The following is a 17,203-nucleotide window of genomic DNA, read 5'->3' on the forward strand; positions in this document are numbered from 1 at the left end:
TGTCAATAAGAGTACTAGCTGTATACATCCAAGCAGAAGGCTGCTTCCCATCTCCCAGACCATAGGAGCTCTCTCTGTTTCATAGCATTTGTTGACATTTTGTGTGGACATTTTGTGTTTCTGAACTTTTCCTTCTGACAAAGCCCTATGTAATACCAGCCTACGTTTACAGTGGCAAGACATTACCATCTCCTACTGAACTAGTATCATTAATGGCCCATCCTACCTTTGGACTGTAAAAGAGGGGAGGGAATGGGATATACACTCAATGAAACTTCTGAGTGTATGTTGGTTTTTCTGTAGTCACTTCAGCTGCCTCACAGATTTTTGGAAGCCATTCAGATGAAAGCATGTTGCCAGTATAGCAGCAAAATATGATACAGTTAACAATAGTTATGGTTGGCAAGACATTTCCTGGAACTGCTGAAACCGATGACATCTAGATAGTAAAGAAACTTGACAAGAGGGAAATTGAATAGACTACTTTTCTTAGTGGTTGCAGATCCTCAACCTCATATTCTCTGTGAGGGTCTTTCACTTGCTATTCCAACAAAGTATTAGACATGTATTAAACAAATGTTTATCAAGTCTTACTATGTACCAGACACTAGCCTTGTCCCTGAGTAAACAGAAATGAGCAGGACACAAAACCTGCCATTAAGTGACACACAGTTTATTGATCAACAAATGTACTTTCCAAATAGGCTGCTTTGCTCACTGTCAGTGCTTTGTAGGAGAGTCATACCTGATATATGATTTCATCTGGATTTTCACATGTAGAGCAGTGTTTGAAGATGAATGCTGTTCCATAATTATAAAAAAAACTACAGCGTGTCCTGAGCAGCCATGACTACTAACTTTAGGCTTCTGATTCCTTTGTAAAGAGATCCTTAGGATATGGAGATTGGCATTGACTCTAAAGGTGTGCCTGGCCAGTGAAAACATGGTGAGAATGTATACTACAAAGCTATTTTTTCTTCAAGAAATGGGTACTTAACAGAAGTGCTTTGAACTATTCTTGAGACGTAAGAATGGGGATTTCATCAGGGATTATCCTCAGAGTTTGAGAAGCATCTTAAATCTCAAGGTTTTACCAGACTCCCAATAGTGGGAGAGTTTTTATTTGAAATAGCTACCTTCTGACTCCCTGGAAATAATTTCCTTTAGTGGCAAGGTGTGGCTTCAGACATTCAAAATCTTAGACTTTTCGTCTCCTGTCTCAGCATAGCAAATTACCTTCACTCACATATTGTAGACCTTACAGTGTGACTTTGAAAACATGCTAATCTCTACTGTCATTCTCCAGACCAGTTTCAGACATCTTACTGGCTAGAGAACCATGTTGATACAAAGTCATTGACATAGAAGTTCTCTGTGTATTGTAATGTTGATAACCACTTGACCCATTCATCCCGTAACATATCTCCTGCTCAGCTAAAACTTATTTCAGTAATCTGTCTCTCTTCTCTTTCCAGCGATATTTTGACAAAGGCTACTACTTGACATTCAGCTAGATGACCAATCCTTTGGGACATTTATCTTCCCAATTGACACTGTCTCTTCTAACAACTAGACATTCTACCATAGCTATTCCTGTGCCCACCTGACTCTCCTTTTGGGAGGAGTTAGCCTGTGTGTCAGCATTTTGATTTCCTCAGATGTACTTATTACCACTGAAGAGCTAGTGATCCTTCTTCTAAAAGTACTTGGGTACATCAAATAACTTTACAAAGGGAGAGGTACCTTTACTAATTTTTCTTTATTCTGATTCCTTTTCTCTTACTCTCCAGTTTAAGAAGCCTTTTCTAAAACCATTTCCTCCAGATGGTTGCAGAATGGTTGGGATAACAGAACCACTGATTGGGGCACCTGTGGATGGCCTACTTGGGGAGGACAATGTGATCCGGAATACTCAAGTCAGAGCTAAGGACGGACAGAGTTGACCTTCCCCCTTGTGAAGTTTTCCTGCTTGGCTTCTGCAATGCCATTCTTAGTTTTACTTCTCAGTCTCCTTTTCTTATACTGTGATGTATTAATTTAGTAAATATCAACGAATTGCTATGTATTGTGTACTGTGAAGGACACTGGGGAAGTAATGATGAACTAAGATACACATGTCTCTTGCCCTTTATGGAACCAAGAGTCCAGGATATAAGTAAACAGTAATAACAAATTTTAATAAGTGCCAAGAGATACTGTTGTGAACACCAAATACAAAAATCCCTGCTTTTATGGAGTTTGCATTCTAGTGAAGGAGAGGGGGAGACAGACCAAATAGTGTTAAGATAAGAAATAGTGTGAGTGGGCAGATGGACTGCTGTGGGATGGGATGGTCAGCAATGGCCTTCTCAAGGTGGTGCATTTAAATAGACTAGACAGTGAGTTAAAGTGAGGGATGCTGTATGCAGAAGAAAAGCTTTCCATGCAACCCTCCATGCAGAAGGACAGCAGGTACCGAGTCCCTGGCTTGCCTGGCGAACTGAAAGAAAGCTGGATCATAGTTGGGAAAGGGAAGAGTGGTATAAAATGAAGTTAGAAATTAAAGTGAGGGCTGTTTTTGCAGGGGGACTGCAGAGAAATTGAGAACGTATTAAGTTTGAGATGCTTTGAAATATCCAGGAGCAGGTATGTCAAGTAAACATTCTGGAATTCAGGTGAAAAGTCTAGACTGAAGATTTTAAATTAAGGGTTGTGTATTTAGGTGGTATTTAGAGTTATAGGATTAGATAAGATCATCTAAAAAGGGTAGATAACTGAGTCTTGAGGAATGCCAGCATTCAGAAATTGAGTACAGGAAGTCGGAAGCCCCCAGCGAGATATGACATGTCTAAGACTTTAACTCCTTATCTTCTGCCACGAATCTTTTTCATCTGCAGCCTTCCCCCATTACAGTTGATGACAACTCCATTCTTCCATTACTCAGCCCAAAAAACCTTGGGGGTCATCATCTGTGACTCCTCCCTCAGTCTCACTTGGTCTTGCTTTCTCTCACTCTCTCACCATGGCCCTCACCCATGTCCAGTCCATGAGGAAACTATGCTGGCTATACCTTCAGAGTATCCAGAATCTGCCACTTACCATTATTCTGACAAGTACCACCTGATTATGGTCCAAGCCACCATAATCTCTCTTCTACCCATATCCTCCTACAGTCTAGTACCAACACAGCAACCCAAGAGTACTTTTCATAACATGTCACCTATCAGCTCAAAACCCTGTAGTGACTCTTCATTTTCCTCGGAGTAAAAAAAAAAACAAAAGTTCTTACAGTGGTCCTCAAGCCGGTTTATCTGGCCCTTCTTACTTCCAATGTAATCTCTTCCTATACTACCCCTCTATCATACTGCTCCAGCCACTCTGGCCTCCCTGCTGTTAGGCAGTAAGGCTAACTCCTTCATCTCCTTCAACACCCTGTCACAGAGGCCTGTAGTGACCACCTGTTCAACTTAACAGTCCCCTCCCTGCCACACACCCTAATCACTCCCTATTCTGCTCTTCTTCTAATCACTTTCTAACATACTTATTTTTTATATTAATTACTTATCTCTTCTATCCCCGTAGAAGTTCCTCAAGGCAGAGATTTGGTCTGTTTGTTTGTAGGTTATGTCTCAGGCACCCCCCAAAAATATCTGGCACATAGCTGAAATTTCCTGATCATTCGTTAAATGAATAAATGAGGCAGGATGAAAACGAGAGCGTGGTGTCATTGAAACTTCGGAAAGAGTGTCTCAGGAAGGAGAGAGTTGAATGATGCTGAGAGTTCTAGTCAAATGAAGACAGACATGTGCCCTTTGGATTTGGCAATGTGGAGATTGTAAATGACCTTGTTGAAAGCAATTGTAAGGAAGAAGCAGAAGCCAGATCAAATCTGGGAGAAAAGTGAACGAGAGAGAACCCTTACAGATTTGGTTATGCAGGGGAGCAGAGAAATGGGAATGTGAGTTCAGGAACAATATTTATTATAAAATGGAAGATATTAGAAAATGTTTACATAGTGTTAGGAGTGATCTAGTAGAGAGGGGGAGATATTGATTTAAGAGTGGGCAAAGACCTTGAGAAGGTGAGAATGGACTACAGTACAAGATAAGGGATTGATCTTTGAAAGTACACTAATCTCAGTAAAAGAGGCAGAAAACTCTCTAGTACTCTATAGTCAACTTCATTCATATTCATGCATGTCTTCAAATACCATCTTTACAGTCACAACTCCAAAATGTCTGTCTCCAGCTCAGACCAGTTTCTTGAGGTCAAGATCCACAGAACCTACTACTTAGTGGGCATTTGTTCTACAGGCACCTCATACTAAGCATTTCAAAAAACAACTTCTATGCCACAAAACTTCCTGTTTAATTTTTATGTCAGAGATCTGATAGTCATCCTCAGCTTTCCTCTCCTTTCACCAAGGTAGTCACTGGCACCTATAAATCCCATAAATTTTCTTTTCTCTCATTAGTTATTCCTGGCAACTTTATGTGCAGGAGTAAAAGATTGGAAACAACCTAACTCTCAATGAGAATGGAACTACTTATATTTTGATACTTATAATCAAGAAAATATGTACTAATAGGAGTTGCTTTCTAAGATATTATTAGATTTTTTTAAAAGGAAGATGCAAACAGTATCTTCAAAAAAATATTAGGTGTTTATATGAATATAAAATAACTTCAGAAGTATATGCAAGGAAACTGATCATCAGAAGGAAGGAAACTGAGTGACTGAGAATGGGGGTGGGAGGAAGGCTTCACAGTACACCCTTTTTACCAACTGTGTGAACATTACCTATCCTGTTCACATGAACCATGTGAATATAACCTATCCTGCCCACCAAGTCAGTCTTGGCCCTCATCCTCTGTCACATGAACTATGGCAGTAGCCATCTAAAGATCTTAAGGCTCTACCTACCTCATATCTCTCTGCATTTGATCCATTTATTCACACAATTGCCAAGGTGATTTTTCTAAAACAAATATAATAGAGTTACTGCCTTAAACAAATACTTCAGTGACTACTGATGTGCTGTAGCAGTATTTTTCAAACTGTTTCTAAGAGGCGGCTCAGGGATACAGGGATATTTTCTTTAGGGTCTTCGTGAGGGGAAGAAGGATGATTCAACTAGAATAGTTTTTATTTTATTCAACTCAGTTCATTTGCAACTCTGTGAGTATCAACTATGTACTAGGCATTGGGTATTTAGCAGTATGCATGACACATATTGGAATCTTAAATAAGATTTTACTGAAATCTGCTGTCTGAAAACAGTTTGAAAAACACTAGTCTATGGGACAAAATCCAGAGTCTACTTTAGTGTAATGTACAGGGTTCTTCCAGATCTGGCATCTGCCTGCTTTGGCATGCTGTGTCCTGGATTTGCTCTTTTCATACCACCATGCCTGTGTACATTTTGTTTTTTCTGCTTGGTCTGCAATGCCCTTCCCTTGCTCAGTTCCTTCTCCCCAACTCTCCTCTCATCATTCTCCTAATGATCCCTTATTTTTCTGTACACTTTCAGTACAGGTGTTACTGGAATCTCCTCTGGAATAGACCTTTCCATTCTCTGCTTTCCCCAGTTTAGGTGTTCCCTCTTTGAGCTGTATTAGCACTTTTTATGTACTCTTACAGCCAGTTGTATTGTTTTGAAATTACTGGTTCTTATTTGTTTCTCCATATCTTAAATTGTGAGCTCTTTGAGAGGAGGGAGAAACAAACATAGAAAGATACTCATCTTTGTGACCACAGAGCCTAGCGATATTAAAACAAAACGACCTCTCCCCCACCCAAGGGGGAAAAAAAACCCCACCAGTTAATCTCTTCATGTATCCTTAACTCTTCCACCAGCTGCAACCAGGCCAGCCCCAGGCATCCACCCTAGAAAGACTGTACTATTGCTTTCTCATCTACTCCCACACTGGTCATTTTAGAAGGACTGCATTCAGGCTTGGTGATTTTAAGAATATTCTGGAGAAATTTCAGAGGAGTGAGAAGTTCATTTCCCTCTCCCCCATATACATATATGCCCTCCATCTGCTTTAACATATGCCCAAAATCCTTTTCATTTCACAGTGAGCTGTAAAGTACTCATCTTTTAAGTACTAGTACATGGGAATGGTAAGAGATTGAAACTCATTGGAACTAAATCTGTAAACCAGTATAAATTAGTTATCAGACTTTTATGTTTTATTTGGTTTGGGGGCAAATGAGCAGAAGTGTAGAATATGGGTATCTAAAGGAGGCCTTCTACTTGGAAAGAAGTTGCTTGTGTTGTGAAAGTGGCAAAGTAGGGGCTCCTTTGAAGACATCTGGTTTCACACTGTTGCCTAGTGTCACGTCTCTCCATCTCACTGCATAGACAAATACAAGCCTAAGCAGATCTTTTATTGTTGCTAACTTATAGACCTCCAGTTTAACAGAAGGATTTTATGAGATAGATGTGGTAAAGGGATTCTAGCAAGAGTTTTGTTACTACTTCATAAAGTAGTGTGTTACATATTTGTTACATACTTTGACCCTCTGGAAAAGTACACACACTAAATATGCAGAAGTCTGTATTTGCTAGAAAGGCTATTGTAGAGTGGGAAGCATTTAAATTTTGAGCTTTCAGTCACTTATTTCATAATCTTTCTCTGAAGTTAGTAGTAGTACCACCCAAGGCACTACTATTAATGAGTGGAGAGACCCTTTGTCTTTATCATTAAGGTTAGTTAGTGATATATTTCAGATCACCTTTTCATCAATGAATTCTTGAATTGTTGAATCTGTTACTATTTTCCATCCGGAAACATTTTAGCATGGCTTGTACTTATTCTAATTTGATGTATTTTCCTTGGTGAACTTAAATGTGGACAATTTGTTTTCTTCTAGGTTTTGGGCGGAAAGATGTAGTTGAATATTTGCTTCAGAATGGAGCAAATGTCCAAGCACGTGATGATGGGGGTCTGATCCCTCTTCATAATGCATGCTCTTTTGGTCATGCTGAAGTAGTCAATCTCCTTCTGCGACATGGTGCAGACCCAAATGCCCGAGATAATTGGAATTATACTCCTCTCCATGAAGCTGCAATTAAAGGAAAGATTGATGTTTGCATTGGTAAGACTGTTTACTTTTCAGAATTTTCTTGAAATTGTAGGTATTGTGAATCTAAATTGAATTCACTTGTTAATATCATCAGATTCTGCCAGGCTAAATTTAAAGAACACTTCATGATTTAATCTAACCACTATTTGCTGAGTGTGTGTGTTTGTGTGTTTTAAAGCCAGTCACGTTTAGCAATGGGGATTGTATACCAACTTCAGTGACACTAATATTAATAAGTTTTGATAACCCACTATCATCAGACAGCCCTGTGTATGTTTTTAGGTGTGGTACTGAGCCTAAATTTCTCTGGAGAATAGAATACAAAGTTCCTGTTCTCTAGGAACTTTCATTTTCTTAGGAGATAAATACACAAAGAACCAGATAAAGGCATGGTGGAAGTGAGCAGAGAATGTTAGAGGATAGCAAGCACAGTGACTTGGCCTGAGTCAAGTCAAGGCCCTGCTTCCTGGGTCTTTCCAGAAAGTAGATGGAGAAAGGTTAAAAAGAAAGGGGCTTCTTTGTAAAGAGCTTTTAATTCCAAGGTAAGGAGCTTGATATTTTGATATTACTATTTAGGCAGTGTGGAATATTGAAAATTTTTACAGAAGGGAACAGGGTGATGAGAGTATGTAGTATATTTTAGAAAGAGTAATCTGGCAGGGGGCAGGGTAGGATGGATGGCATCAAGGAGACTAGTTAGGAAGCTGTTGAATAACAAACATTCTAGGTGAGAAATGATGAGATGATGACCCAGGGTGGTTATAGGAGAACAGAAATGACAGGATAAGTCAGGAAGCAATTGGAGGAAAAATGGTCATTCATACAGAGTACTTGAACTGACAAGTGTGACAGGATTTGCTTGACAGGTTGATCACTGACAGAAAATGAAACAATATATGAGAAGCTGTTTGAGAATTTTCATTAACCTGACATGTACTTTTCTGAGCCTAACAGAATCATGGATTTTAGATTCATTGCCACCTCAGCTCCATTATTTCCTAATGCAAAACAAGGACAGGTGAAATCCTTAACATAGAAAGCCAGTTTTGTGCACTAGGAAAAGTCCAGGGGCTCTATGCTGGACTTAAATTGGTCTTCTCTCCCCCTAAAATCCCAAACACTATTGATTCCAAATTCACCAGCTTAGTTTAAATTAGTTCATTTATAAAGATGCAAAATGGATTACCTAGTTACCTCTGCCCAATTCTCCTTTTCTATTCATTATCTTAAATTGTTACTGCCCTATTTGCAAATCTACTCTTTACCTCATAACACATCCCTGGTACCTCAGAGTTCTCAGACATATAAATAATTAGTTTTAATAATGTAAAGTTTTCTAAATATTGTTATAGATCTGCACTATCTAATGTGGTAGCTGAGGACTTGTGATGTGGCTAGTCCAAATTGAAATGTGCTATAAGGGGAAAATACATACCAGATTTCAAAGACTTACTACAAAAAAAAGTAAAATATCTCATTAATAATTTTATATTGATTATAATATAAATTTAAATATTGTGTATATTGTGTTAAAGTGTGCTTAAATTGATTTAAACTTTTTATTTTTTAATGTAGCTACTAGAAAATGTTTAATCACATATGTGGCTCACATTTATGCTTTACATTTTATTTCTGTTGAACAGCACTGTTATAGAGAGTAATAGAGCAGAATGGAATTGAACCCTATCAAAAAGTAGGAGTTGAGTTTCCTCTCTGCTTGTATTTGCCTGACTCCCCCAGCTCCTTATTTATAGAGTGTGTTGGAATATCTTTATATTGTTATTTAAATAACAAAATACAGAGCATAACACAAAGCTTCTCTTTTTCTGTGCCTTAGATTATAATGTAGCAGCTTTGATTTGGGGTTTGTTAACCCTGCAGAAAATATTTGAATTTTAACTCAAAACTTAATGTAATTAACCTTAAAAAACTAAGTACTCAACTGACAACCATATCCATATATCCCTTTGTTAAGATTTAACAAAGAAAAATTGTCCTTGTAAGGAATAATTTACACCTTCGTTTCAGCGTACACCTACTCCATTCCTAGTGTACCTTGCTGTTAAAGTGCAATGTATTATGGTGTCATTAATGGACAAATCTGAGCAGCCTCCTTCTATTGATTTATTTTATTCAGCTTTCTTGAAGAATAGGGAGATAACTGTTGGCCTTACAGAATTTATTGAAAGCATAAAGAAGCTATCCAGTTTTGTTTTATATTTTTAAAGAATTTAGCTGTGTGATTTTTTTAATCCTATAGATACCTATTTCTGAGCTATATTTTACCTTTAGATATTTCATTTCTGTCATGGTACAGTAGTCTTTCTAATGTGTCTTTAATGCATTAAATAATGGAATATTTTATATATTCTTATATTTAAAATATAGCATTTACCATACTATGAGGATATGAAAGGTTTTTAAACTAAACTTTGAGACTTCGGGGCCAGAATTTTGGGGAAAATGCTTTACTAAAATCAAGTTGTCATGATTACCATTTTGAAAGGTAGTATTGCTGTTTTGCAGTGCTCTTACAGCATGGAGCTGAGCCAACCATCCGAAATACAGATGGAAGGACAGCATTGGATTTAGCAGACCCATCTGCCAAAGCAGTGCTGACTGGTAAGTCTGTGTACACTCTTTGGTTATTCTAGGAAGAATATAAAGAACAAGCCTGCTAGGTAGATGGTCTACTCCTACAGTTAATGACCTCACTAGATTTTTTAAGTAGTATCAGTTCTGTTACTATTCTACATCTAGACAGTTGACATTTGATTCTTGTCTAAGTAAGATAAAGTTTTTTTTCCTTTTCTTTTCAAATTGATGTTTAAATTTGTCATTGTTACCTCAAATTTATTTTAAAAAGCATTAACCATTCTCTTGCTCTTCAGAACAGAGGATTATTCTGGGCAGATCATTGCAATACTGTGAAGAGTGCTAATTATTGTACTCTGCTATCACATGTTCATGTCCTTGGAGCCTATTAAGATGTACAAGGCAATAGTGTAGATTGGCAGGCTTTTTTGCATTGCATCTACTTCACATGTTTTCTTCCTTGTCAGTGTGCATTCCTCTTAAGCAGCTCTGCCATATTATTACAAGATTCATATCTACCTTGTGATGACCATTAGAATCATGTCTAAACTATAAGGCAAGAGCCTGAGGGGTTCTGCTGTGAGCTTTTGTGCTTGGACTTTATGATGTTTCTTCTCACAGTGCCAAGAAAATTTAGACTAATCCTTCAAAGACTTCTAGAAATGTGAGCTATTGTTGTGACTATCTATTCCGTGTTTATTTTCTCCTTCACTATTTCCTGTTATTCCCTGCTTTTATCTTTTTAAAAAACCTTGAGGCTCAAAAGAAGCCTTACCCTAGCAATCAGTACGCAGTTCACAATGTGGGCAACAGTTTCGATATTGTTTCACCAAATCATTATGTTAATTTTAATTTTATTGATTTTATAGTTTGTGTTCATTTGTAAATATAAAAGCTGGAAGCATAGAGGTTATAGTTAATTCTTTTTTGATATCTGTATATTTAAGGTAGCATAAATAAATGTGATCTTAGTGTTGAAAAATCTTTTGGATTCATAAAGACATTAGTGACTGTGTTCAATTAGTGTTGCTGTAGATTCTTTTGTTATTTCTGTAATGTTGGTATGTTGGGTTTTGTTTGTTTGGGTTTGATTTTGAATAAAGTCATGGATACATTTTGTTATAAGAATAGCATAAGTCATCTTAGGAAACTTGAGGGGAAAAAAGAAAAGGAAAATCTCACCAATAATCTATCATTCAAGACAAACTATTAATATTTTAGTATACTGTAGTTGCTTCTGGGCTTTTCTTTTTCTGTGCGTGATTCAGTGTTATGTAATGAAGTATGACCACAGCTACATATTGTTTTAAAAAAATCATATATATTTTTTTTTTTGTCCTTTTCGTGACCGGCACTCAGCCAGTGAGCACACCGGCCAGTCCTATATAGGATCCGAACCCGCGGCAGGAGCGTCCCTGCGCTCCCAGCGCCGCACTCTCCTGAGTGCGCCACGGGCTTGGCCCAAAAAAATCATATTTTTTATTAAACAACATTAACAAGTATTGTTTTTGTTTAGTTGTAGTCATACTTCATTATATAACATTGAATCATTATTTTTTTACTTTTATAACAAAGGTATTTCATGTTCTTCATATAAATATTTTTAAACTGCACAATATTGATTAATCATTTTCCATTTATTGGAAATCTGTTTACAAATTGATCTACTATGAATATATTTCAGTGGCCCTTTTGCATAAAACTTACTAATTTTTAAAAAATTTCTGCTCCCTGCCAATTCACAGGTGAATATAAGAAGGATGAACTCTTGGAAAGTGCCAGGTGTGTACTAACGTTATAGCTATATACCATGAATATTTTACCATTAAGGTTTTTGTTGTTCTTGTTGTTTTACAATAGCAAACTTTAAAAGAGAATAATTTTTTTCAAAGGTCACCATATATATCTCCAAGTAGGATTGATAAAGATTACAAATTGCTAATACATTTTTTTGTGTTCCAGGAGTGGCAACGAGGAAAAAATGATGGCTCTCCTTACACCGTTAAATGTCAATTGCCATGCAAGTGATGGCAGAAAGGTACTTCTTTTGCAACTAAGTCTGTGCTCATCTGGTAACATGAAAATGCATTTATCTTATAAATTAAAATATATTTTAAGAGAGTGCTGATGTTTTCTTTTAAGCAGTAAATTCAGATTAATTCCTAAATTTAACATAACTTTATTGATAATAAACATTTTGTTGTTTGCTTTCTATATGCAGTAGTGAACTTATAAACTTTTATACTGTGCCTTTAGTACATATGTTGGCTTTTGTAAAACCAAATTGATAACTATTTAGACCATGAAATTATAATTGGATTTTCTGGTTTTATGTTTAGGTGTTTACTTTGTCACACATTTTATTCAGCCATTATTTGAATTACATTAATTTATTTGATTAATATTTCAGTCAACTCCATTGCATTTGGCAGCAGGATACAACAGAGTAAAGATTGTACAGCTGTTATTGCAACATGGAGCTGATGTTCATGCTAAAGATAAAGGGTAAGCGTTTGAACAAAAATGAGGACTTATTTGTTACTGTCCTTCTAACAATCTTTGTAACCTTATAAAAATCCTATTTTTTACTAAATAGTATTAACATTTATTGAGCTTTTACAATATGCAGGTTGCTCTGAGGGCACAGGGAATTATAAAACCTTAAACTCACCACTCATAGAGTTCACACTGTACTTCAGGGAGCATGAAAAGATGCCTACCAATACAAAGAGGTGTCTACCAAGTGCCAGGTGATAGAAGCATAGTACTACCAGAGTTCCCAGGAGGGAAGTATCAGTGATGGCTGGAATGGTTGGGAAGTCCTTCAGAAGGAGTTGCACTTGAACCTTAAAGGCAAGAAAGCAAAGAATTTGGAGAACATCACTCTCAAGAGAATTGGTAGAAGTGGAGGTGCTAAAGGAGGTATTAATGCACATTTAAGAAACAGTGATTAAGCCAGCTTGGCTGAAACAGATGATTTACATGGGAGACAAATGAAGATTAGGATTGGAAAAATCCTAAGAACCAGATTTTAGAAGACTTGGTATTCTAACCTAAGGAATTCAGACTATAGTCTGTGATCTGAAACAAGGGGAGCAATCTGTAGGGTAGATTAGAGAAGGGAGAGACTAAAGACAAAAATAGCAGTTAGGAAAGTGAGCATTGGAAGGGTTCAGGCATAATGATTTATAATAATGGTGGCAGAGGAAATGGAAATGAAACCATAGGTGCAAGAAATATGACAGTGTAAGAATGGATAGATTTGTTGAATGTCTGGACATGATGAGAGAGAGGAACAAAAAGAAAACTACTACATTTCAAATTCTGAAGCTGAATGAGTTAGACCCAATGATACACATACTGAAGTACAGGAGAGGAAATTGTTTTAGAGGAAAACATTGAGTTTGCTTTTAGAACCTTTGGTTTTATGAGATGATGATGGGAACTCAAGTGAAAGTATCTAGTAGATAGTTGGGAATAAAATTGGTGCTTAGGCAAGTAGAGAATTGTATATTCAGAAATGGTAAGGAAAGCCTTGAGCCGATAAAGAGAGGACACATAGAACTAAAGACTAAATCACAGGTGGCCATCACTTACCAGAGGCATCATGATGGTAGCTGTGGCAATTAATTAGTGATCACCAAGGAGAAGCTTAAAGACAGTATAGTCAGGGTTTTAAGTTTCCACTGTACCTTCCCATAGAAAAAGTTCTTCCTTCATTGATATCATGAAGGAATTGGGTTTCATTTTATTAAGGAATATACCAATTTATCTTTTAGGAGCTCAAAAAAAGTTTCAGAGAAGAGCCCATGTTTGAGCTGAGTCTGGAAAAGATGTGTAGAAGTGAGCCATACTAAAGCAGGGAGGGAAATCTATTCTACACCTAGGAAGTAGTATATGTATAGACGCACAGGAAACTGCAAGTTTAGCATACCATTATTGAAGGGTAGGGTTAGAGAGGGAATCAGATCATTTTGTGTGCCGTGTTTAATAAGTTGGAACTGTCTCTTGTAAGCAAGGAAGACCACTAAGGGTGTTAAAACAAAGAGTACCTTTTAGAAAAATCTGGCTACAGCTTGGAGGATAAATTCGAGTGGAGGCTATTTCAGTAGTGCAGTAGTGCACTATTTCAGTAGTACAGGGGAGAAATAATAATAACTAAGGCAATGGCAGTTACCAGTAGGGAAAAAAGGAAGATGTATTTCAAAGAGACTTGGCAGTTAGAATTGTTAGGACTTAGGGTTCAAATGGATGTTACCAAATTTTGTACATTTTTATTAGAAGGTCACATAAGCCATTTGCTATTTAAATCTAAATGTAAATTAAAATTAATTCAAATTAAATACATTTTAATTTATATGTTTCCCTAGGCCTAGGGAATTTGTAATAACACAGGCTTTTTCCCCCTCTCATTGTAGTGATCTGGTGCCATTACACAATGCCTGTTCTTATGGTCATTATGAAGTAACTGAACTTCTGGTCAAGGTTAGTTTTCTTGTCCCTTCCTAGTTATTTTCTGTATTTATATAAAATTACTCAAAATACATATTATATCTGTTTTCTTCTGTTCTCAGTGCTTGATGGAAATAGAAAGAATGTTTGTAATCTTTATAAAATGTAGATGATTGATCAGCATCTAACGACTTTGAGGTTTTTGAGATACCGTATGATTTTGTTTTTGTTTTTCGTTTTTGTTTTTTGGCAGCTGGCCGGTGTGGGGATCCAAACCCTTGACCTTGGTGTTATAACACCATGCTCTAACCAACCATGCCCTCATATGATTTTAAATATAAAGAAGCACTAGCATCTTGTGAATAGCAGATTAAGTGATTCTGTAATTCGTAGCTAAAGGTGAAGTTTCAAAACTCTTGAAAACTAATATCATAAAACAATTTTTAGTGAGTCATATATTATTAAAACCACCAGTTATATTTGCAAGATTTGCCACCAATCGTACTTTGATTTGAAGCAGAATCACTCGGTAAGCTTCACTTCCAATATGCTGGTCAGCTATTGTTTAACAAACAGGTTCCCAAGACTAGCGAGAAATTTCTTATTTTGACCCCTGTTGTGTGGAAGTAGAAGATATATATTATCCTTGAGAATGGATCCAAGGGTATTACCAATGCTTGTTTCCTTCTGTCCTCCAGTCTCTACATATGGATTTGCCCACATTCTTGAGACTTCTCTTACCCTGCACCCAGTCTACCTGTTCATTACTTTTCCTCACTCTCTCAGCAGCTGTTATGGGAAGAGAAACAGGAAGCTTGTGTCCAATGCCTCTATGCTTCCTTTTGGGCACGTGCCACCCTTGGAATACATTTTCCTACAGAAAGAACCTTATGATAATGATTAGACAGGCTGTGTAGCATATAAGCCTTTTACAGTTTATAATGTGGTTGTAATATTATACATTTGTAGCAGCAGTGCTTTTGCTTCTTGTAAAACTGAATCTTGAGTTCAACAAAACATTTGGAATGTTACCATGAGTAAGAGTGAAACATCAGACAGAGTGCACTGGGACTTACAGACAACTGAGTGGTATTTTTACTAAGATCTCTTGTTTTACTAAAAAAGAATGGAAGCCTGACTAGGTCAAACTTAGAGAGGAGGTTAGCTGAATTGAGTGTGGATGCAGTTACCAGAGTAGTAAAGTTCAGGAAAGTCAGGAGAAAGCAATTAGATAGGGATTTGTAATATAGGCAGAGGTCCTGGGCAACTCTCGGTCAATTGTCAGCTCTTGCTGAAGAGTCTGGCTAGCAGAAGCTGGCATTTTTTTCCCGCAGTGGCTAGCTGGTACAGGGATCCAAATCCTTGACCTTGATGTTACAAGCTGTGCTCTAACCAACTGAGCTAACCATCCAGCCTGGAAGTTGGTATTTAACAGCAAACATTCAGTGATTGCTTTCCATGACCGAGGCACTGATAGGCATGGAAGGCACTAAGACATGATCCCTGGGCAAAGCCTTCAAGTAATTAAGGTGTGGCACTAGCAGGCACAAGAATAACAAGGGATTCTCTTAATTTTCTTTTTCCTCATAGCTGCTAAGTACAAGGAAACAAAGTAAATGGATCTAGCTAGAATTAAGAGGAAAATTCTTTCTGTTAGATTCATAATTAATTAAACAACTGTGCAGAAAGTATTGACTGATAACTTCTTTGCTTGGAAGGGAATGTTGGAATCTCTAAAGGACTGCCACAGGGTCTATCTTTGCCATTATTGTGGTCCACATTTTTATTGTTGACTTGATAAAGAATTAGAAGGGATGCTTATAAAATTTGCAGATTAATATGAAGCTGGGAAGGATAACATTCAAGTTGATACAATCAAGGCTCAAAACCATCCTCATAGGCTCTAAGCTTGGGTTGAAGTCAGTAAAATGACATTTAACAGGGATCAATGAGGAAAATTAAGTTCACAAAAATAAGTTGCACAAAAACAAGGTGTGAGAAGAGAACATACTTTGGTGTTTACTTCACGTTTTAATAAAATTCTAAAGGTTTTAAATTACCCACTAATTCAGTATAAGTGTAAAAATGTGATGTGTCTACTTAAAAAGCTATCATAATTTTATGTGCATAATAGAAGTATAATGTCAAGAGCAAATGTACTAGTGAATGGTACTGTACTCTGCACAGGCAAATCATGTTGGGAATCTATTATTATCTTAGGCTCTTGATATTTTTTTAAATGAATTTTTTAAACTAAAGTACATTTAGTTGAGGTCCACCAAGATGATAAGAAATCTGGAAACCATCTGATATGAAGGATGAGTGAAGGAACTCGTTTAGGTGTTTAGACTGGAAAATAAAAACATAAGGGTTGCCTTAAAACATTGCAAAGAAGAGCATTGATCTCTTTTGTTGCAAAGAAGACAAATGGATCAAAGTTAAAAGTGCATACTAATGTAGAAAAGAACTTCCTAACAACAGGAGTTATCTAGCAATTATAAATAGCCATGTTAGTTGAGCATTAGCTTCTCATAGTTGAAAGTACTAAAGGAGTAAGTAGCTGGTTCACCTTCTGACAGGAGTGCTGTGGAAGAGATTCTTTGTTTGATAGGAAGCAGAACTAGTATGACTCCTGTGGTCCATCCAACTCCACTACTTGCAAATGGCTAAAACTTAAAAGTCTGACAATACAAGGTGAAAGCAAGGATGTGGAGCCAATGGAACTCAGACATTGCTGGTAGCAATGTAAAATGGTACTGATACTTTAGAAAACTGGCAGTTTCTAATAAAGTTAAACATATATCCACCATGACAGCATGTGTTCATAGAGAGACTTATATAGGAATATTCATAACAACTTATTCATAATAGTCAAAACCTGGAAATAATCTAAAGATTCTTAACAGGATGGTAGATAAGTACATTGTAGTATGTCTGTACAACAAATTGTTCCTAAGCAATGAAAACCAACTTCCAATACAGCACCATGAACAACTCTCAGAAACATGTACAAAAGAAGCTAGACACAAAAGTACATACTGTATTCTTTCATTTTTATGAAATTTAAGAACAGATAAATCTAATA

At 36.8% G+C, this 17,203-nt stretch overlaps 1 protein-coding gene across 2 annotated transcripts in view; it reads left to right on the forward strand.

The window, feature by feature from the left end:
* TNKS2 (tankyrase 2) overlaps nt 1-17,203 on the forward strand; it is a 60,050-nt gene that overhangs the window by 5,458 nt on the left and 37,389 nt on the right. For both annotated transcript variants that reach the window (XM_063102224.1, XM_063102226.1), the window contains exons 2-7: nt 6,859-7,083; nt 9,598-9,693; nt 11,412-11,448; nt 11,629-11,704; nt 12,077-12,171; nt 14,085-14,151. In XM_063102224.1, coding sequence (XP_062958294.1) covers nt 6,859-7,083; nt 9,598-9,693; nt 11,412-11,448; nt 11,629-11,704; nt 12,077-12,171; nt 14,085-14,151 — 596 coding nt within the window. The remainder of the gene's footprint in view (nt 1-6,858; nt 7,084-9,597; nt 9,694-11,411; nt 11,449-11,628; nt 11,705-12,076; nt 12,172-14,084; nt 14,152-17,203) is intronic.

The sequence above is a fragment of the Cynocephalus volans genome, chromosome 7 (genome assembly GCF_027409185.1).
Source record: "Cynocephalus volans isolate mCynVol1 chromosome 7, mCynVol1.pri, whole genome shotgun sequence".
NCBI classification, from domain to species: domain Eukaryota; kingdom Metazoa; phylum Chordata; class Mammalia; order Dermoptera; family Cynocephalidae; genus Cynocephalus; species Cynocephalus volans.